Source organism: Hyperolius riggenbachi, chromosome 3 (genome assembly GCF_040937935.1).
Source record: "Hyperolius riggenbachi isolate aHypRig1 chromosome 3, aHypRig1.pri, whole genome shotgun sequence".
Lineage (NCBI taxonomy): Eukaryota > Metazoa > Chordata > Amphibia > Anura > Hyperoliidae > Hyperolius > Hyperolius riggenbachi.
The window spans coordinates 107,992,745-108,016,039 of record NC_090648.1 but is presented as its reverse complement, the minus strand read 5'-3'; the positions used below and the strand labels follow the sequence as shown (position 1 = coordinate 108,016,039).

General features: G+C 44.1%; 1 protein-coding gene across 1 annotated transcript; it reads right to left on the bottom strand.

The window, feature by feature from the left end:
• Positions 1-771: 771 nt before the first annotated feature.
• Positions 772-14,392, bottom strand: LOC137562205 (cysteine-rich, acidic integral membrane protein-like). Its single transcript, XM_068273537.1, has 4 exons — positions 14,357-14,392; positions 4,764-8,019; positions 2,872-2,892; positions 772-950 (listed from the first exon to the last, which is right to left on the bottom strand). Exons 1-4 carry the CDS (start codon positions 14,390-14,392, stop codon positions 772-774), a joined length of 3,492 nt encoding a protein of 1,163 aa, XP_068129638.1.
• Positions 14,393-23,295: the final 8,903 nt, after the last annotated feature.

Below are 23,295 nucleotides of genomic sequence, written 5' to 3'. Positions count from 1 at the left end.
GGGGCACCTATTAGTCTAATAGCAATCAGTGTGTGATGGCTGGGGTGGGAAGGATGGGGGGGCGCACTTTGGTGTCTCAGCCTTGGGTGCTGAAGGACCTTGTCCCGGCTCTATCTAGGACTGCAGGGATAGCATAGCTCCCAAATATTGGAGTCAGAAAAAAGGGAAACAAAGACCCGCCTCTGCCACACCTTCAGCCCTGTCCCAATTTTACACGTGACACGCCCTCTATTATTATTAAACTTTGTTTATGAAGAGCTAACCTATTACATAGTTACATAGTTATTTGGGTTGAAAAAAGACATACGTCCATCGAGTTCAACCAGAGAACAAAGTACAACACCAGCCTGCCTACACATCATTGTACAATAGATTGTGGAGACAATACAACCTTGAACAATGCTACACAGCATTCAACACTGGTACACAAAATAGACGAGTCACTTAGTCCATATGGTGACAGAGAAGAGCGAAGAGGGCCCTGTCAAATATTCTTACAATCTAAGGGATGGAGAAGTGGGACACGTTAGGGAAGGGGGGTGGCAGTTCAATGGGGGTGATTGGAACTATGAATATCTCATGCCCAAATCCCCTCATGCCCCTTTAAATGTACAGTATCCACTTTTACATATGTAGCTCTGAGTTCAGACTACTTCACACTGCAAACTGACTCACTCCCCCTTTTCTCTCTAATGTAAATGAGACTTAAAGTGCCCACACGATACAATATAAAGATTCCATTTTAAATGTACAGAGTTCATCTTCCTGAAATCAAAGATCTCTGCAGATGGTGACTGCCACCATGACATTAGGACACTTGTTGCTTCGAAGGAAAGCTATGGCAAGTTTGGACAAGATACTATAGGATAGAGATGTCACTTTACCAACAAAGATCAGGATAGTTAAAGCTATGGTCTTCTCAGTAGTAACATATGGCTGAGAAAGTTGAACTATAAATAAGGTCAAGTGTAGAAAATCCTATGTTTTTGAGCTTTGGGTGTGGAGAAAGCTACTGAGAATTCCATGGACTGCCAGAAGATCTATCCAGTCAATACTAGATATAAGGCCAGATTGTTCCCTAGAAGAGGCGATTCTACTATTAAACCATTGGCAAATTCAATAGAGTTATCTTGATAAGTGCACTGTTTTTGTCCTCAGTCAGCAGAACTAGTAGTGTTGTAAGTTCTTGGAATGCTTTGATCTCTCTCTCTCTCTACTAGCAGAAAATATAGGATATAACGGAAAGTGGAAGTCCTCTGTTATTGTCTCACACTGACCCCTAGTGACAAGTGGCCATATACACACATGACAGCAGTACTAGTTATAAGCAGGGAAATTTAACAAGTAAGTAATAAAAAAGTGCTAAATTCAAGCCTTGAAATAAATTAGCTGCTAAAGGGTTAAAATTCAAATACTTTGGTCCATAGTGAGAAGACCGGATTATTTGGAGAAATCCTTGATGGGTAAAAGATGAATAGGAGGGCAGAGGCTAATATGGATAGACAGCATATGTGAAGCTATGAACATGCCTATGCAACAGTGAAAGAAGCAGTAATTGACAGAGACATCTGGTGTGCAGAAGTATATATAATATGGTCACCAAGAGTCTAAGTCAACTAAACAAAAGAAGAAGAGGAGTGATACATTGATCAGATCTTTCACATATTAATATCAGTCAGAAAAGTTTATTGTAATTCTCAAATTGAAGCTAATGCTATACGGGGAGAGGTCAAACAGTGATACATTATATGTTTAGTATCACATCAGGCACATCAGCTATGCCTGATGTGTTACACCAGTACACCAGTTACACCAGTATATAGCAATAATTTGTATGTTTGTAAACTTTCCATAAGAAAAAGGAGATAAAAAAAAAGAGAGACTGAAAATCAGTTTCCTCTAGATGAGGCGGATGTAGTGGTCACTCCCGGTAATAGTGTGTGAATTGTCACTGATGCTGAGCCAGCACTTCCTGTCACTTCAGACCTCCTGGACTCTGTGTATCCAGGAAGACAAGGGAGGGGATGGGATTGCCTCAGTACTCTGGCTCCATGCAGACTGGCTGGCTCCCCACCTGTACATCCCCTCGGTTCTCGCCCTCCTGCTTTGCTCAGCCACTTATGAATCCACTTGCGTAAATGGTCCCTTCAGCTGGATCATGATGATGCTGTTGGCGGTGGAATAGAGGCCGTGTGCCAGTGGCATGGGGAAGCCTTCCTCTATGGTTTTTATTGTTACATATTTACATAGTTACATAGTGAGTTTGGCTGGAGAAAGACATTTGTTCATTAAATTCAGTAAAAAGACACTATCCTGCAACCCCAGAGAACTTAGCTGATCCAGTAAAAGCAAAACGGAACTCATGAAAAGCGTGGGCCACTTAGCTTCAAAGGATATAAAAATCCTTTCTGAATCCAAATGGATAAAATCCCCTTATCTAGATCTTGTTAGTAATCATTGGAATTGTAGGCAGTTCTCTATAGTTTGTGCTATTAAACAAGAATCTCTTTGCAAAATCATCTGCTGTGGCCTCTACTAGAACTAGATATGATGGAAGAGTATTCCTAATTTTCCCAGCCCTCACAATGAAGAAGAGCCAGCTTACAGGAGGAGTAAAGTCTGAAGAAGGCTTATTAGCCAGAAGCTTTCTTTTAAAACCACAAACACTAGTTCAAACGACAGCCCAAACCACCATGCAATACCTAGAGGGAAGTGCACCCTTTGCCTGCCGTACCAAATCTAGCAGGAATTTAATAAATTAGACAGCATTCAGGTGGGAGGCTTCAGTTGGACGTAATCATAGATTATGCCGCTAGCAGGACCACCCCGTGCAGGCACCCCTCCCACACGGTCCCCTCCCTAACCACTCACCTGTCACCCGCATCCTGGAAGCTGCAGAAAAAGAATTTAAAACCACAAACACTGGTTCACACGACAGCTGGGGGCCCCAGAATATTCTGACTGGCCGGGCCCCCCAACCCAACATGCAATATTTTTTTTTCTTTTAAGTTAGCCTATAAATGGTATCATCCTGATTCTAAACTTCGGAAAACTTGTCATTGCAGAAGACCCCCAGAACCTCTCTCACTTTATAAGGAGTCCCCAAGTTGTTGTTTACTTGTTTGGCCATGCAGAGTATCACAGGGAAGAATGTGAAGTGGAGGGGAAAATTTTGCCATGACAAGTAATGGTAAATGCTGCCTTACATGCTTCCCTGCTGTACTCTGCATGAGGGATCTTGGGAAATAGGCTCTACTTGGAGGATGTCTATTGGAGGATATATATTTAAGGAGTTTCCAATAGGGCACATGGCTATATTGGGGGCTTCTAGTGGTCTCACATGGCTATACTGGGGGTGTATAGTTGAAGGAACATAGCTATATTGGCTGAATACTAGGGTAATATACCCCAGGATTATTGGAGGCACATGGCCATATTGGGAGGAACTACCTGGAGACATGCTTGCTTCTATGTGTTAGAGGTACGCTGCTTACTTGGGTTACTTAGATACATGCTGGCTCATTGCATATGCCTGCGTAATGAACTCATAGGGGCACATACTACCTATTTATGTTATTTGGAGGACATGCTGCTTAATTGTGTTTTTCGGTAGACATACTGTCTACTGTAATGCAGACCCAATTGTTGCTTGCCCAGGACCCTATTTTATCTGAAGCCGAGCCCTGCATTGAAGAACTGTTTATGGATCTGTAGACCTTTTTAACTCTAGCTCCAAGGATTGTCTTGAGTCACTTGTGTGACCTTCAAGGCCCTTTTAAGGTGGCTATTAACAATACAATTTCTAGCGAAAAATCGTTTGAGCAATCAGATAATTCTGATCAGAAGTAAAATTGTTCACTACACCATCAACAAACCAATCTTTGCTTCCTATCTATCACAACCAACAAGAAAATCCAAATTTTGGTTCAACGAAAATCCAATCGGACGACTATTTTTATAATCGTTTATAATCGATTGTGCCTATCAATGGAGATTATTTACAACCAATCCGTTTTAACGATTTTTCGCTAGAAATTGGACCATTAGTGGGCACTTTTACACTATGGCGTTGCGGCAAGCTTTTTTTTTTACCACAAGAGGCCGCTATACCAATACAAATCTCGGGAGACTTCATACTTAATGCGTGCAATGGAAGTAGTAAAATCCGTCACAAAGTCAACAGTGCGTTACTGCATGAACCGTGCCTACTGCACGGATTATGCAGTAATGGAAGTCTATGGTGATGTAGTAAGTATGAACGATGGAGCGCGGTGCTGTGCGCATGGGCAGATCGACAGGGATTCAGTGACATACTTCCTGTCCAGCAGAGAGTACATCACTGAAAGGGGGCGGGACAATGCAGATGACCCTGTATGCACACTCTGCCGCAGATTCGTTTAAAATACTGATTCAGGCAGTGTGGTGATCCCATGGCACGCTGCCATACCAGGGAATCACTGCACCGCACAAGTGTAAAAGGAGCTTCAAGTAAGCTGTAGCTTCATTTTATTTATTTTAATTTCATGTATTATTTTTATTTCACTTTAAAACAGATTAGGGTATGTAGTGTACTACTTTTAAGCTGCATCTTTCATTTTTTTTTGTACTGACTTGGAAGAGAACTTACATAAATGTACAGAAATTACATGTCTGTGCACAGGCATGCCAGTACATTCTTTCATGCCTCAGCTAAAATGTACAATAGCTATAAACACTAAGGGCTCTTTCACATCTAGAACACGTGCAGGAGCCATTCTCATTACATGCGTTCTCGTTCTCGCAGGAGCCATTCTCATTACATGCGTTCTCGTTCTCGCAGGAGCCATTCTCGTTACATGCGTTCTCATTCTCGCAGGAGCCATTCTCGTTACATGCGTTCTCGTTCTCGCAGGAGCCATTCTCGTTACATGCGTTCTCGTTCTCGCAGGAGGCATTCTCATTACATGCGTTTTCATTCTCGCAGGAGCCATTCTCGTTACATGCGTTCTCGTTCTCGCAGGAGCCATTCTCGTTACATGCGTTCTCGTTCTCGCAGGAGCCATTCTCGTTACATGCGTTCTCATTCTCGCAGGAGCCATTCTCGTTACATGCGTTCTCGTTCTCGCAGGAGCCATTCTCGTTACATGCGTTCTCGTTCTCGCAGGAGCCATTCTCGTTACATGCGTTCTCATTCTCGCAGGAGCCATTCTCGTTATATGCGTTCTCGTTCTCGCAGGAGCCATTCTCGTTACATGCGTTCTCGTTCTCGCAGGAGCCATTCTCGTTACATGCGTTCTCGTTCTCGCAGGAGCCATTCTCGTTACATGCGTTCTCATTCTCGCAGGAGCCATTCTCATTACATGCGTTCTCATTCTCGCAGGAGCCATTCTCGTTACATGCGTTCTCGTTCTTGCAGGAGCCATTCTCGTTACATGCGTTCTCATTCTCGCAGGAGCCATTCTCGTTACATGCGTTCTCGTTCTCGCAGGAGCCATTCTCGTTACATGCGTTCTCGTTCTCGCAGGAGCCATTCTCGTTACATGCGTTCTCATTCTTGCAGGAGCCATTCTCGTTACATGTGTTCTCGTTCTCGCAGGAGCCATTCTTGTTACATGCGTTCTCGTTCTCGCAGGAGCCATTCTCGTTACATGCGTTCTCGTTCTCGCAGGAACCATTCTTGTTACATGCGTTCTCGTTCTCGCAGGAGCCATTCATATTACATGCGTTCTCATTATCGCAGGAGCCATTCTCGTTACATGCGTTCTCGTTCTCGCAGGAGGCATTCTCGTTACATGTGTTCTCGTTCTCACAGGAGCCATTCTCGTTACATGTGTTCTTGTTCTCGCAGGAGCCATTCTCGTTACATGCGTTCTCATTATCGCAGGAGCAATTCTCGTTACATGCGTTCTCATTCTCGCAGGAGCCATTCTCGTTACATGCGTTCTCGTTCTCGCAGGAGCCATTCTCGTTACATGCGTTCTCGTTCTTGCAGGAGCCATTCTCGTTACATGCGTTCTCATTCTCGCAGGAGCCATTCTCGTTACATGTGTTCTCGTTCTCGCAGGAGCCATTCTTGTTACATGCGTTCTCGTTCTCGCAGGAGCCATTCTTGTTACATGCGTTCTCGTTCTCGCAGGAGCCATTCTTGTTACATGCGTTCTCGTTCTCGCAGGAGCCATTCTCATTACATGCGTTCTCGTTCTCGCAGGAGCCATTCTCGTTACATGTGTTCTCGTCCTCGCAGGAGCCATTCTCGTTACATGCGTTCTCGTTCTCGCAGGAGCCATTCTCGTTACATGCGTTCTCATTATCGCAGGAGCCATTCTCGTTACATGCGTTCTCGTTCTCGCAGGAGCCATTCTCGTTACATGCGTTCTCATTATCGCAGGAGCAATTCTCGTTACATGTGTTCTCGCAGGAGGCATTCTCATTACATGCGTTCTCGTTCTCGCAGGAGCAATTCTCGTTACATGCGTTCTCATTCTCGCAGGAGCCATTCTCGTTACATGCGTTCTCGTTCTCGCAGGAGCCATTCTCGTTACATGCGTTCTCGTTCTCGCAGGAGCCATTCTCGTTACATGCGTTCTCGTTCTCGCAGGAGGCATTCTCGTTACATGTGTTCTCGTTCTCGCAGGAGGCATTCTCGTTACATGTGTTCTCGTTCTCGCAGGAGCGATTCTCGTTACATGCGTTCTCGTTCTCGCAGGAGCCATTCTCGTTACATGCGTTCTCGTTCTCGCAGGAGCCATTCTCGTTACATGCGTTCTCATTATCGCAGGAGCCATTCTCGTTACATGCGTTCTCGTTCTCGCAGGAGGCATTCTCGTTACATGTGTTCTCGTTCTCGCAGGAGCCATTCTCGTTACATGTGTTCTCGTTCTCGCAGGAGCCATTCTCATTACATGCGTTCTCGTTCTCGCAGGAGCCATTCTCGTTACATGTGTTCTCGTTCTCACAGGAGCCATTCTCGTTACATGTGTTCTCGTTCTCGCAGGAGCCATTCTTGTTACATGCGTTCTCATTATCGCAGGAGCCATTCTCGTTACATGCGTTCTCGTTCTCGCAGGAGCCATTCTCGTTACATGCGTTCTCGTTCTCGCAGGAGGCATTCTCGTTACATGTGATCTCGTTCTCGCAGGAGCAATTCTCGTTACATGTGTTCTCATTATCGCAGGAGCCATTCTCGTTACATGTGTTCTCGTTCTCGCAGGAGCCATTCTCGTTACATGTGTTCTCGTTCTCGCAGGAGCCATTCTCGTTACATGTGTTCTCGTTCTCGCAGGAGCCATTCTCGTTACATGCGTTCTCATTCTCGCAGGAGCCATTCTCATTACATGCGTTCTCGTTCTCGCAGGAGCCATTCTCGTTACATGCGTTCTCATTATCGCAGGAGCAATTCTCGTTACATGTGTTCTCGTTCTCGCAGGAGCCATTCTCGTTACATGTGTTCTCGTTCTCGCAGGAGCCATTCTCGTTACATGCATTCTCATTCTCGCAGGAGCCATTCTCGTTACATGCGTTCTCGTTCTCGCAGGAGCCATTCTCATTACATGCGTTCTCATTATCGCAGGAGCCATTCTCGTTACATGCGTTCTCGTTCTCGCAGGAGCCATTCTCATTACATGCGTTCTCATTATCGCAGGAGCAATTCTCGTTACATGTGTTCTCGTAGGAGCCATTCTCGTTACATGTGTTCTCGTTCTCGCAGGAGCCATTCTCGTTACATGCGCTCTCGTTCTCGCAGGAGCCATTCTCATTACATGCGTTCTCATTATCGCAGGAGCAATTCTCGTTACATGTGTTCTCGTTCTCGCAGGAGGCATTCTCGTTACATGTGTTCTCATTTTCGCAGGAGCCATTCTCATTACATGCGTTCTCGTTCTCGCAGGAGCCATTCTCGTTACATGCGTTCTCGTTCTCGCAGGAGGCATTCTCGTTACATGTGTTCTCGTTCTCGCAGGAGCCATTCTCGTTACATGCGTTCTCATTCTCGCAGGAGCCATTCTCATTACATGCGTTCTCGCAGGAGCCATTCTCGTCCTCACGTTATATGCCCTGCAGCATGTCGTCTGGATATTGCGGTGCAACGCAATCAGTGGCGGTAGTAATTAATTAACCCAACGGGAAAACGCCAGCTCCCGACGATTAAAAGCTCCCGGGTGCATCAAACCGCAACGCAGCGTCGGGTGTGAAAGGTAAAATGAAAGTCTATGGACTTTCATTTTACCTTGGGTAATGCAAAGTTTCGACTTTGCGCTAAAACACAGCAAATGGGCTCTGGTGTGAAAGAGACCTAAGCAAACACTATCCATGGTACAGGTTGTGCTTTTTGCTTATACCTTTTTCTCTGGTTGCCTTCTAAGCTGTTTTCAGAAGTGCTTTTCTTTCTTTCCTCACCATAGAGCATTTTTCATGCATTATCGGTATGCTTTTATAATTGGAGAAAGTTATTTTCTAAGCAGTTACCTGTATTCAAACACACCTTCAAGCCTTGTTCACATTGTGATCGGCTAGCGTGTCCGTCCGCGTTGGGCTGTTTTTGAGGCGTCTTTTTTTTCCGATTCCTGGCGCTTGGGTGGGCGATTCGTTTTTGTGCTTAGCGGTTTTCTAAGCGTTTTTTCCGAACAGTTTTGTAACTCACTCCCTGACGCAAGTCAGGAAGTGAACTCTTTGACCCGGAAAAGAATAAATACAATGTATTTATTGTTAACAACGCGTACACAATCGCAATTGCTACAGAAAGCGATTTTGTGAGCGTTTTGCATTTCTCCTATAATAATCGCCTCAAAAATGGAACACGCACCGCTTTGCTAGCCACACAGCGCACGATATGAACCTTCTCATAGACATTCATTGTCCACGCGGTTGGGGGGCGTTTTTAAAAACCGCCCGCGGGCGAATAAAAGTGTAAAACGCCTGCAGTGTGAACAAGCCCTAAAAAACAGTAATGCTTACACTGGGTATTGAACAGAATCCTGCTCCACCACCAATATAAAGTATATTACTGTTTAATTTGATAAATCTAAGGGTTATATGCATAATTATTGGGTTATATATATTCACATGTCACCTAAAATAAAGACACTCGCATTTTCCAGCTGAATTTACTTAATGCTGCTTATAACAGTAAATACTTTTAAATTCATTCAGGTATAACTTTTCCACTGCATTCCAAGCTAATTGGCGTCCACATGTTATCAGCTGTAATCATTTTGATTGGTTCAGCATGAAAACAGCTATTCCTGGAGTCTTCCAGTGCTTGGTAGCGCAATTGAAAGCAAACAATTAACTATGGGTGGTAAGGGACTGTGAAAAGATCTGAGGAATAAAATCAGATACAAGTTAGGAGGCTGATACAAAAATAATTTCAAAGGAGCTCAATTAAGTTTACTACAACCCTACTGAATCAGGCTGTCTCTCCAAACTGGATAGAGGAATGAGGAGGAAACCAGGAAGTAAGGCTGCCAAGAAGCTCATGGCAATTTTAATACATAGACAAGAATATGGCAACAAGTTGTGGTTATGTGCATGGGACATCAATATCACAAGTGCTACTCAAATATGGTTTGTGTGGGAAGGTTGCATCAAAACAGAAAGGCCACATTAAGTCTCTCTCTGTGGAGTTTTCTACTATAAAGAATCTGAAGCCAAATGGAAAAAGTTGTTATGAACAAATGAGACCAATATTGAGACCAATTTATATGTCTAGCAGAAAAGCAATACAACTACCATCCAAAGAGCACTACACCTACAGTAAAGCATAGTCATGGTAGCATCTTGTTGTGGGAGCAGCAGGGAATATGGAGCTTGACAAAGCAAAATGGATGGGGCAACATATCACCACATTTGCAAGGCTCTTATTTGCTGGTCAGGATCACATGTCGCTTCTGGATCCGGAATAGACAAAAGCAGGAAGTGATCACAGCAAATCAAAATGTCTGCATTCTTCTCTGTGTGCTCTGCCACACGTAAGCAACTCTCTAAAGAGGCCCCATAGAGACATATAGCAGAACTGGGGCATAAGAATAGCCCCCACAACCCCTGCTGTCATGGGGTGCCCCAAGGACTAGGGGGGCCTGGATGCAAAGCATGGCAGCAGAAGCGACATACGTTACCAATCCTTCTCTTACAGTGTAATAGGAAGAGTTCTATTGCTGTCACTAATGCTGGGAATACACCATGAGACTTTTTGACAGATAGATGGTTCGATAGATAATTTCCGACAGGTTCGATCTGATTTTCGATCGTTTTCCTGACCAATTTCTCATAGAAGTGAATGTAAATCTATCAGAAAAACGATTGGAAAATTGATTGGAAAACTGATCAGACAGTAAATCTGCTGAAAAATCTTATTGTGTATTCCCAGCATTAGTTCCTATTGCTTTGACTAGAAAAGGTCAGATTGAAGCTATGGCGATCCCAGGGACACATGGACCGTAACAGAAATTACTAATTTTACCCACTGTATACAAAACGAACCAAAAGTTTTTGGTTACTTAAATTACACTATGACTCAAATGTATAGCAGTTAAAAAAGAAAAAAGGTTTGAAATAAAATAGCAGCCACATGATTACTGGGCTTCTCCTATAGCAAACAAGCAGGTTCACTTGCAGTCTGAGAAGTTCTCTCCCCCCCCCCCCCCCCCCCTTCCCAAATTACACTGTGTAAAATGGAGATAAGTGGTACTAACCCATAATTCAGTCCCCATCCTATGACTTGAGATTTCTCTCACACATAAGTAGGTGCAATAACTTTTTCCATCCCACTGGTATGGCCATTTGAGAATATCAGCTATCTAGTCACACAGCAGGAACTTTCCAAGGTGCTGAACCTGTTCTGCAGCAGGCATGGCATGTTGTGCATTGAAGGAAGCTTTGAAAAACAATGTCTCCAGACATAGGGGGTGGTAATGAGAAATAAGAAACAGTACTAAACGCACATAGGTCCACTTGCTCTTTTTACCATCCTATGGCTGTAAGAGTTGGGGAAGGGAAGGTGCCCTGCAAGGAAGGGAATAAATCCATCCTACCCTGCCAGGCACATTGACTATTAGGGATGCTTGGTAATTTAGGGTAGTAGAAGGTACATATTACTCCCAGTGGCAGTGGGTCTCTTCCTGCTTATTACCAGTCCCCCTATGCCTGGGGACTGGAGCCGGTATTCACGTGTTAATCAGTGCAGGACATTTCCATTCAGAAAACAAAGCTTTTTCATGTATGCACAGTTCCCAATAATCAGGGGAGCTCGGATATCCCTTTTCAAAATCCGAATTGATCCGGATCCGGATACCCAGATATCCGCGTTCATGCGGATATCCAAACGCATTATCCGGGCTATCCGGGTGGATTCGGATATCTGGATAGAAAAAACGGAAGTGCCCTTTAAATTGCCTTAAAAACTTGTTTTAGGGTAAATGAGGCATGTAGCATCATTATTTTTTAAAGGGGAACACTAATTGATGATGTGGGGACTTAAACCCCCCCCCCCCCCCTCCAAAAAAAAATGGCTGTCAATCAACATTAGGCCTAGGCTCCAGACAGCTGTCGTGCAGCCCACATTGTGTCCAAAGTACAACTGCACAACTAGGACATGGCAGTTTTCAGACAAGACACCTCCGAAAAATTACGCAACAATTGTGTTTTGGGTTAAATATAGGTGGTATCAGTGGCCTGTGGCACCCTGGCCTGGCGGTGGGAGCTGCACAGGCAGCAGGACCAGGGCAATGCAGCAGCAGCAGGTGTAACGTGTGGGGCCAAGAGCATGCCGGACGTGGCACGTGGCAATTGGCACTTAGCACGTGTCATGTGGCACTTGCCACGTGTCACTTGCCACGTGGCACTCTAATCTTTATTCCCATCCTTTAATTAGATCTATTTTTTATTTTAAAATGTTAATGTGAAGGAAAATGAAACTGGACCGAAAGGACCAGTGTGGTCTGAATTATAAAACAGCATATTTATTTTATGAAAACGTTATGGTATGCGTGATTAAGGGTGTGCAGGAGGTGTGGCTAGGGGTGTGACAGGGGTGTGGCCTATGTGTCCCTCTTTTTTATCTCAAAAAGTTGGGAGATATGGCTAAATAGCTAAAGTTTTACACATAAGGTGCCCATACACTTACACGATTTCCCACCGATAGACAGCAGATTCGATCACTGTGATCGAATCTGCTGTGAAATCGATGCGCAAATGCTGACCAAACAACCGATTTCCGTCCAAAATCGATCTATCTCGACGATCTGTCCGCGAGGGTTGGGAGTGTGTCGATAGCGGCGTTCGAATATTCGACGACCGACGCTAGCGGCAATACATTACCTGTTCCGCCTGCGCCTGTCCCCGCTGTCCCTTCTCCGCGCTGGGCTCCAGCTGGCTTCACTTACTTCCTGAAGTTTAAACAGTAGAGCGCCATCTACTGTTTAAACGTCCCCCGACAGGAATTAAAGAGAAGCTGAAGCCCAGAGTGGAGAAGAGACAGCGGATACCGGGGGAGTCGCACCGGCCGGATCAGGTAATGTATGCTGGGGGCGGAAGCTCCACAGATTGTGAATTGGTTTCATAGTGAAATCAATTCAAAATCTGTTTGCAGTGTAGGCAGCCAATAGATCCCTCTTTGATCAAATTCGATCACAGAGGGATCTATCTGCTCGTCGATCTGGTGGCAATCGATTAGTGTAAGGCAGCCTTTAGCTTTGTTCATGCAAATTAATTCCATTTTAGCTGATCGCATCTCTTAGTATTGTTATACGATTGATACTTTGCTAGTGTCTTTAAAACAATGCACGAAAATAAAAGCAAGGCACTAAAATATGTGAAAAAATAAAAATAAATAAAATTAACCCCGAAAACCATAAAGTCCACATCATTAACAGTAATACTGTATAGTAGTAATTGACAATCTTGTGTGAGCTTATCTTGCAATTCCATACTTCATTGCCTGTTCTATCTGAGCTTTATCACTACACATGTTTTGTGTGCTGCACGTAATTTATTATGCATATATTGGAAAACAGATACCATACCGTTGATGCCTCAATTAATAAAAAACATTCAATACAACTTAAGAATTTGAATGGCACATCAGAAGCAGAGAACATGTGACAGCTTTAGATGGAGACCTCTTTCGATTATTCCTGCAGTAGAAATAAACTCAGTCAATGGAAAAAGACTATTTTCAGGCATTTTTATGAAGTCAAACTTTCCAGTTTCGCGCTCTGATGTTTCCTCCTAGTATAAGTATAACACTGCTGCCCTCTACTGGCCAGAATTGGAAAAGCAACCATCCAAGAAATTTATTCAGGAAGTTTTGGATCGGGACGATACCATTTAAAGAGAATCTGTACTCTAATATTCTTACAATAAAAAGCATACCATTCTATTCATTATTTTCTCCTGTGCCCCTCTGTGCTGTTTCTGCCACTCTCTGCTGCAATCCTGGCTTGTAATTAACAGTTTTAGGCAGTGTTTACAAACAAACTAACCAGCTTCTAATAGGCTCAGCTAAGCATAGTGTATGAGTCATTCAGAGTATGCAGGGGGCCTGCAGAGGGTGTGTATCGCTTCTACCAATCACAAGCAGCCCTGCACATTCCACACAATCAAGCTTTAGCCCGACAAACAGGACAGAGGAAAGATACATTGATTTATTACAGAGACAGTGCAGTTAGGAAAGACTGCAGTAAGCCAGAGCAGATTAGAACAGGCATAGGAACTTATAGGATAGAAGAACTAAGGCTGAAAAAATTGTTACAGAGTCTCTTTAAAGAGACTCTGAAGTCTCATAAAATGCCACTTTTTAAGTAATATTTATGTTCAGCAGTTTCGCCCTAACTAAAACGCCACATCCCCACGGCAGATTGCTAAATTTAAACCCCCCAAATCTTATGCTAGGTACACACCACCATACAAATTTCTGTTAGATTTTCTGTTAGATTTACCTGCCAGATAGATCTAACCATCTATCTGCCTAGCAATTAGGCATTGTTCTACTCAGCAGGAGATAAGCAGAAGACAATGCAGCAGAGATAATGATCAGTCTCTAGTAGAGACTCTCTACAGAAGATAATCTAACAGAAAAAATCTAAAGGGGGCCATACACTAGGCGACCAACCAACCAATCGACCATCCAATTCGATTATTATAATCGAATTGGATGAAAATTGGTGCTGCCAAGTGCATGCCTGACCGACAAAGCGATCAATTTCGTGACAGACATTGGCCGCACAGTCGATCGCGCATGTTGGAAAATGTCAGGCCGAGGTTGGTTGGGTGCGCGGCGGTACGGCGGCCGAATTGCGAACGAGCAACGAGATGACTAAACCCCCGCCGCTGCCACCGCAATGTATAAATGAATGTAGTGTGTAGTGCATTCATACATTACCTGTCCGGTGTTCGCCTCCACGCGGTTTCTGTCCATCTCCGGGTTCCGCATACACGCCGGCGGCACTATGACGTCACGAAGGCACATAGCGGCTGACGTCAGATGCTATGCGCCACTAGCATGTATGCGGCTTACCCGGCGAGATGGACGGATGGACCCAGCGAGCTGCTACAGGACAGGTAATGTATGCATGCGCTACACAACATACATTTATACATTTTGGGGGCAGCGGCGGGGCGGACGCGGCGGCTCAGCAGATTCCCTGATGATTTCATGCTGAAATCGGACGGAAATCGGACTGTAGTGTATGGGCAGATTCAATTAGAGACAAATTTATTTCTAATCAGATTTGATTAGAGATAACTTTGTCTATTGGTCGAATCTGCCCATATTCGTTCTAATGTATGGACACCTTTACAGAAAATTGTATGGTGAAATCTAACAGAAAATTGTATGGTGTGTACTAGGCATTGGGGCAAAAATCTACAACTTTCTTGGTCATGGATTTTGCTGCCTCGGGAGGCAGCTCTGCCTCCATTCACGTCAATCCCTGCGGATCTCCGCCTCTCCCCTGCCCCTCTCAGTGAAGGAAGACTGAGAGGGGCGGGGAGAGGCGGCGATCAGCGGGGATTGAAAAGCATGGAGGCCGAGCTACTGCCCAAAGCTCTGCCTCTATGAGGAAGTGATCCCCGCATTTTCCCACGGGGATTTTGGGGGGGGGGGGTTAAATGTAGCGATCTGCCGCGGGGATGCAGCGTTTTAGTTAGGGCGAAACTGCTGAACAGGAATGTTACATAAAAAAGTGGCATTTCATGACACTTCAGACTCTCTTTAATGGCTATCTCAAAAAAAAAAATAGAGTAAGCTTTTAGCTAATAAGCCTTCTTCAGACTCTATTCCTGTAGACTGGAAAATATTACAACACAGTTTATATGCATTGAACATCAGAAGGAGGTACATAGATTTTGTTTACAAACATAAATATGTGTCACTCAGATGCATTCATTACAGCAGGACATCAAAAGGGTTTTTGCAAGGATATTTGCTAATCCCTCAACTGTAGTGAATTATCAATAGATAAGCATGACATGTCTACGAATCACCTGGAGAGATCACCAATTCAGAGTTCACAGGTTGGAAACAGAGTAGATACGATACCTATTCTAGGCCTAAATTGTCTTATTTTTTTCTTGATCTCCCTTCTATTTTTTTGCCCCGAACTACTATTTTTGGTAAAGTTCCTCTTTACCAAAACTGCGCTGTGCATGCACAGTATGTCCTCTCGGGAGGCTTGTGACCTCGCTCTCCGCGGACCCAGAGTGCTGTACATGCAATCTCCCACGCCATGACATGCCAAAAGGTCATACTGCACATGCAGTATGTCCCGGTCAGAGGGCCCCAAATATGCCGACCAGGACCCTCACAGGCCTCAATTCACTAAGCTTTATCAAACACTTTATCAAACGTTTGATAATTTTCCTCATGGGTAAAATCTAATTTTGAATTCACTAAGGTGTTATAGATTTATTGAACGTTTAAAACATTCGATAAATATATAACACCTTAGTGAATTCTAAATTAGATTTTACCCATGAGGTAAATTATCAAACGTTTGATAAAGTGTTTGATAAAGCTTAGTGAATTGAGGCCACAATGGGAGGAAATACAAACAAACAAAGGCATATGCTTGGCCACGGGAGGTGTGGTAAGCCTATGCACACCTCCCCACACACTCACAAACCGTGTCAATTACAAGATTCATGTAGGACTAAGGTATCCTATAAAGTGGACCCACATTAAAAATAAAAGATTTTCAGAAATAAAATCTATTTTCTAAATTATAATAATAAATCAATGCCTTTTTTAAGCTGCATGATGACAAATATAAAATATTTTACATTTATTGGTGGAAGCCCTCCCTTCCTTTCATATTGCCGGGACAGAACCCGGCAAATTGGTGGAGTAGGTGGTGTTCGGCACAGGAGGAATTGCTAATGGCTGCCACCTGTATAACCCTAGTTATGAAAAGAGAAGGGTGAAAAGCATGCACTGAAATGCTCATAGGCTTGAAGGAGTGTTTATTATCTTTGTATGTATCAGAGTGGTGCAACTAAATATTTTGAATTAAAAAAATGTTTGGTTAGGGTCCGCTTTAAGCTGTGTCCATAGAAACAAAAATGTGCAGGCTCTGGGAGACCAGTTTTGCTATCATTAATATCGTACTTTGGCCTCAATTCATTAAGGGCCATTTGGTAAATTAAAACAATTCTAGTGCAGAAACCTTCTCCGCTCTAGCAAAGCCCCCTTCCTTGTCAAGGACAAGGGAGTCATCCCCAAACCAATGCTAGGAGGGCGGTAACTACCTACACATGTGGATGTTAGTCCTGGGGGGATCTGAGAGCCCCATTGATAATAAGAGTACCAAACAGAAGTCCATCCTCAAGTCCTACGTAAATAGGTAAATGGTGTGTTCCATCTCTACAGTATACTTCATTCTTCCTCTTTTACCTTGTCTTTTTCAGTTTCCTGCCTTCTGTACACTTGATTGCATCATCACCTCGCCTCCCCCAAGGACCAGAACTAGTGATGGTTATGTCTAGAAGAACTCATGGGGAAGCATGTGATTTGTTTGACCAGCTGATAGATTTGCAAAGCTCTGATTTTCTGTGGTCACATCCTGCTTTAGCACATACTAATGAATAGCAAATCAGAGACTTACATATCTATCACCTAACCAAACTGATCATATGCTTCTCCATGAGTTCTCCTAGACATGACCATCGCTAACCAGAACTACCATAAGGGCAACCTGTGCAATTGTCCTAAGGCCCCAAGAGCTATCAGGTCCTCCACAAGTCTACCCCGACTTGTGCTTCCTGGGGACCCTGCAAAATATTCGGCATGATAACAACGTAATAACATGTGCTGGGCCCAAAACATGTGCTGGGCCACTGAGAAGACGTGCTCCTGCGAACATGAAGACGAGAGCGCAAAGACTAATGGAGCCAAAAACTTTGCAGGGGCCCCTGAAAGCACTATAAAGTTGGTGGAGAGATCTAGGGGTGACCTGGCAGCTGTCTGGGGCCCTGGGGGGTGAATTTGTTTCCCAGGGTGCCAGGTTGCATTTGCCCCAGGTCCCAATTGCAGATAGTTTTCTGATGTGCTTAGTCTATCAAATGAACATACCTGTATTGCTTGAAGCTATCTTACCATGCATATGGGTCTGATTCACATAGTAGTGGTAAAATTCCTGTACGGAAGTAACCAACAGCAATTTTACCAGTTCTTATACTGGTTATGTAGCACCCGTTGCATAAATAGGGAAATTCATGTTATCTAGATAAGGTGTGCATTGCTAGTGTAACGTAAAACAACCCCATAGTATGTTATCCACATGTGAATTTTTGTACTTGGGTTGCTGGATGTAACAGTTGTATTAATTATGTACTATACAGTATATAAAAGTTCATTTATTTCAGAAATTCAACTTAAAGGGATACTGTAAGGGGGTCGGGGGAAAATGAGTTGAAGTTAACCGGGGCTTCTAATGGTCCCCCGCAGACATCCTGTGCCCGGGCAGCCACTTCCCGATGCTCCGGCCCCGCCTCCGGGTCACTTCTGGAATTTCAGACTTTAAAGTCTGAAAACCACTGCGCCTGCGTTGCCGTGTCCTCCCTTCCGCTGATGGCACCAGGAGCGTACTGTGCAGGCCCAGTATGATCTGTGTCTGCGCTGGGTAAATTCAACTCATTTTCCCCTGACCCCCTTACAGTATCCCTTTAAGGTGAAACTAATATATGAAATAGATTAATTACATGCAAAGCCAGCTATTTCAAGCCTTTACTTTTTTTTTTTTATTTTGATGATTATGGCTTACAGCTTATGAAAACCCCAAAATCAAAATCTCAGACTATTAGAATATTGTGAAGATGTTCAATACTCTAGGCTCAAAGTAAGTATTTTAGACTCTAATTAGCTAATTAATCCAAAAACACCTGCAAAGGGTTCCTATTTCATATATTAGTCTCATATTAGTCTTTTAAAGGACTACTGTAGGGGGGTTGGGGGAAAATGAGTTGAACTTACCCGGGGCTTCTAATGGTCCCCCGCAGACATCCTGTGCCCGCGCAGCCACTCACCGATGCTCCGGGCCCCGCCTCCGGTTCACTTTTGGAATTTCCGACTTTAAAGTCGGAAAACCACTCAGCCTGCACAGCCGCAAGCTCCCTCCTGCTGACATCACCAGGAATGTATTGCGCAGGCCCAGTATGGTCTGTGCCTGCGCAGTACGCACCTGGTAATGTCATCGGGAGCGAGGACATGGCCATGTAGGCACAGTGGTTTTCCGACTTTAAAGTCTGAAACTCCAGAAGTGAACCGGAGGCGGGGCCGGAGCATCGGTGAGCGGCTGCGCGGGCACAGGATGTCTGCGGGGGACCATAAGAAGCCCCTGGTAAGTTCAACTCATTTTCCTCCGACCCCCTACAGTAGTCCTTTAAGTAAAATTACTGAACTAAATGGACTTTTTGCACAATATTCAAATTTTTCGAGTTTCGCCTGTCTGCGAGCTGCAATACCTCTTTACCACGAGGAGAGGGAGTCTTAGTGTAGAGGTAATTGTTCTGTAAACATGTTTCAGCTTCCATGAAGTAGCCACATGATCAGATTCTGGATACCAAAGGTTACTTTGACAAATTTATAATGAAATCCATGTACAGCAGAGTACCATTTATCCAGAACACAACTAACCTGAAGTCTCAACCAACCAGAACAAATCTTCGGCAGTACTATAGTGGTGAAGGCCAATTGTTTTAGGCCTTTTGTTGGCTCTGCTGTGCTGAAACACTGGGTTCCACTTCCATGCCCCTCACAAGGTTAATATACTTTCAAATACCGTATTTTAACATTTAATAGAAAGTTCAGCAGTTATTAATACCCCAACCCATTTCTCCTACCCTCCTCCCTTTACCTGCTTTTTCCTCTCTCCCTCACCAAAGCCGCCTGACTTTTGAGCCTCCCAACATCCCAATGTACATTTAAGCTGTTCCAACCTGTACCAAACAGCACATTTATATGAAGACACGAGATCTTGTATTTCTGTTGGAGCAAAGTTATAAACAATAAATGCTTTCCACCTGATAGATCTTTTGTTGTCTATTTCTTTTCTTATGTTTGCATAATTTTAGAGAGAGCAGCCATTTCTGACTGCTGTGTTCCAGGCTTAAAGAAATCAGAAAGATTGGCTATAATGCTGTCTACCTTTTGCCATTGATAGTGGTCATAACTAAGCCAATGGGCTCTGGAAGGATGCTGAAGGAGGAGTGCACTGGTCAGATAGGTGAGAACGCTCTGCTGTGTGCACTCTGCAACAAATCGAGGCCTCGGAAGGGCCTCCATTATTTGTCACAGCATGCCTATAGTGATTCCCCTTAAAGTGAACCTAAAGTCAGTAAAAAAAAACGAGATTAACTCACCTGGGGGTTCCCTCAGCCCCCTGCAGACGATCGGTGCCCTCGCAGCTCCGCTCCGATGTCCCAGGACCCGCCGGTGAGCACTTCCGGTTTGGCCGTCACCGGTCGACAGGCATGGGAACGCGAGTGATTGTTCGCGTTCCCAGCCTGTATATCGCCCCCTATGCTGCTATTGCGACCTCCTGGCCGCAATAGCAGCATAGGGGGCGATATACAGGCTGGGAACGCGAACAATCACTCGCGTTCCCATGCCTGTCGGCCGGTGACGGCCAGACCGGAAGTGCTCGCCGGCGGGTCCTGGGACATCGGAGCGGAGCTGCGAGGGCACCGATCGTCTGCAGGGGGCTGAGGGAACCCCCAGGTGAGTTAATCTCGTTTTTTTTTACTAACTTTAGGTTCACTTTAAAGAACAAGCGACACCCATGCTAACCTAGAAATAAAAAACACATATATAAGTAGATAAATACTAGTTCTACTTACATAACAGATGCATTGTGCTATCCACGTAATGATTCCTGTGAGTTTTTTAAAGGAAAAGCAGAAAATCCTATTCTAGGCAGTGGCCATTTTGCCAAGCTAATGCTGACATCATATCCTCCCTGACTCTTGTTTTCCCCCCTTCCCTCTCTTGCTCATTGTGTATTCATTAGCTGCCCTCCTCCCAGAGTCTTCAGACACTCCCACTGAGGTGTATACTAGGAAGTGCACTGTCTTATCTTCCAATCGCTGAGTCACCTCAACCTTGCTTGTAAACACAAGTGATCAGAGGGTGTTTCAACTTAAGCAGCTAGATAGGGAAATAAATGGAAGAGGAGGAATATATTATAGATAAAAAGAACCCCCAGCATTCAACAGTTTGGCACTAGGGCCAGTGCTCCTAAAGTATGTGATAACTCCAAACCATAACAGCAGAAAAAGTTTTGCAAGTTTTAAATGCAGGATTAGCATCTTTATCACTTAATACACTCTCTCAGACCAGTTGCTGTTGAAATTTGATTTTTATGGTGACAATACCGCTTTAAAGAGGAACTGTAACAAAGGATTGAACTTCATCCCAATCAGTAGCTGATACCTCCTCTTTCCACAAGAAGCCTTTACCTTTTCTTGAATAGATCATCAGGGGCAGAGGCAGACATAGGCCCGTGCAAGCCGTGCAGCCGCACAGGGTCCCCATGTCCTCTAGGGCCCATGCAATTGCACCTGTTATGCTGGGAATACAAGATAAGATTTTTCAGCAGATTTACTGTCCGATTTTCCAATTGTATTCCTGATCTATTTCCATTCACTTCTACGAGAAATCGATCAGAAAAACAATCGAAAATCAGATCAGACATGTCGGAAATTATCTATCGAACCATCTATCTGTCAAAAAATCGCATGGTGTATTCCCAGCATTGGGGCCTGTTTATTCTCTAGACTTTTCTCCATGTATTTCTCACGGAAATTTAAGAGAAACAATGATAATAACTTGTACCCCGGTTATATACAAGTTTAAAATGTGTGCCACATTAATACAGTGCCTACAGAATGTGACCTAGTCTCATGTGCTTTTATCTTATCAGCATTGTTTGGATCCAACCATGATCTGTTATGACCATGGCCACTTACATGGGGCCCACTTCATTTATTCTGCACCGGGGCCTATCGTTGTCTTTATCCACCACTGATCAGGGGGGTCTGTATGACTGATATTGTGGTGAAATCCCACGCACGGTGTGATCCTGATATATCTTCTAGGAAGCCTTGTTGCATTGTGGGAAATAATGACTGTTTCCAACAGGCAAGCAACCAGTATCTCCCTCTTTGCCTATGTACTGTATATCCATAAAAAAACATCCTTTTAGCCTATCGCATTGTTAGGGGGTGTGGTTATAGACAGGGCAGGGCCAAGGCAGAGGCGAGAGAGTCTCCAGCCTCAGGGCACAGTGTAGGAGGGGGCACACATCTCACTCAGCTATCATTCCCCTATTATGTTTGAAGCAGAGAGAAATAAGAAAAGGGAATACATGGCATGGACTGCAAGACATATAACTAGAGATTAAGGTGTTGGGGGCCCTGGGGAGCGTCTTAGTCTAATAGCAATCAGTGTGTGATGGGATGGCTGGGGTGGGAGGGATGGAGGGGCGCACTCTGGTGTCTCAGCCTTGGGTGCTGGAGGACCTTGTCCCGGCTCTGGTTATAAATAATGGTAGTTGGTGCTGGTTTTTTTTCATGTCTGCCAGTAGTAAAGATGATTATGTGCAGGCTGAATGTGGATCATACAAAATGAACAAATTACATGGTGAATATCAATAATTTCTGTATCCCGCTTCTATTTTTTAACTTCTCACTTTGCAATGTATTGATTTATTTATTTGCCTTTTCGCTAAAGTTTCTCTTTAACCCATTAGCAACTTCAGTAGAGTTACCTCATTTGAGATAAGTGCAATGCTTTTGACTTCAATCGGCAAACCTGGTTGTGCTCTAAATTCGTGAAATGCTTTGATCACTCTGTCTCTACTAGCAAAACATATAGAAACTGAAAGCAGAAGTCCTCTGTTATTGTCTCACACTGCCCTCTAGTGACAAGTGGCCATAAATACACATTACAGCAGTACTAATTAGAAGCATGGGAATGTAACAAATAAGAAATTTAAAAAAAGTGCTAAAATAAATTGCCCAGGAACACTTGCAAGCCTCTAAATACATTGGCTGCTAAAGGGTTAAGGGGGAAGACTTGCAGCGGCACATACAGTCGACTTTGGGGCCCTAGGCGATTATCCAGTTTGGAAGTGCTGTTCCTGCTGCAGAAAGATTCATGCAGCACTGATATATGTTTGTAGCAATTTTAAAAAAGAGAGAAGATTTAGGAGAACATAAATAATACTCTCCAATCAGAGGTCAGGACAAATTCTGCGCTCCTCTGTGCTTTATCAGGAATCAGGTCCATAGAAGAGAAAGATAAAAGTGATGGAAGGATGAGTATATATTAGTACATAGGGAAGGCAGCTCCCCTCTGACAGACATATATTTACTTTGCTAGTTCCTGGAATTACATCTGGCACAGCTAACTCACGCAGTTATTGTCTTAGAAGGGAACAAATTCCATTAAAGCTCAGTAAGAAGAGCTGTGCATTTTATTCTGATAATTATCATTAATGCAAATTGAATTATCTCTTATTTGTTCCTCTCCTTGCCTGTAATAAGAGTTCATTCCTAAAAAAAAAGTAAGTACTGTAATTTCCGCACACACTGGCATATGCAGGCATGCTCAAATCCGTATTCGGGAGATACCCGGATACTTCTATAAACCTGTGCGGGGGGGGGGGGGGGGTCAATCTTACCTGTCTGACGTCTTCTTGCTCCGTCCCTCGGCGCCTCCCACGATGCGCTCCACGCGGCGATCTTGTGACTTCAAGCACTTCCTCTTTCCGGGTTGAAGGAGGAAGTGTTTGGAGTCACGCAATGCCCGTGGAGCGCATCGTGGGA

Coding starts and splice junctions, on each gene's coding strand:
- LOC137562205 (XM_068273537.1), bottom strand. CDS start 14,392: ATGGACAGAAACCGCGTGGAGGCGAACACCGGACAG. Junction 2,893..4,763: donor CTGCGAGAACGAGAACGCAT/GTAATGAGAATG, acceptor CTTTTTCTGCAG/CTTCCAGGATGCGGGTGACA. Junction 951..2,871: donor TTCCAGGATGCGGGTGACAG/GTGAGTGGTTAG, acceptor CCTTATTTATAG/TTCAACTTTCTCAGCCATAT.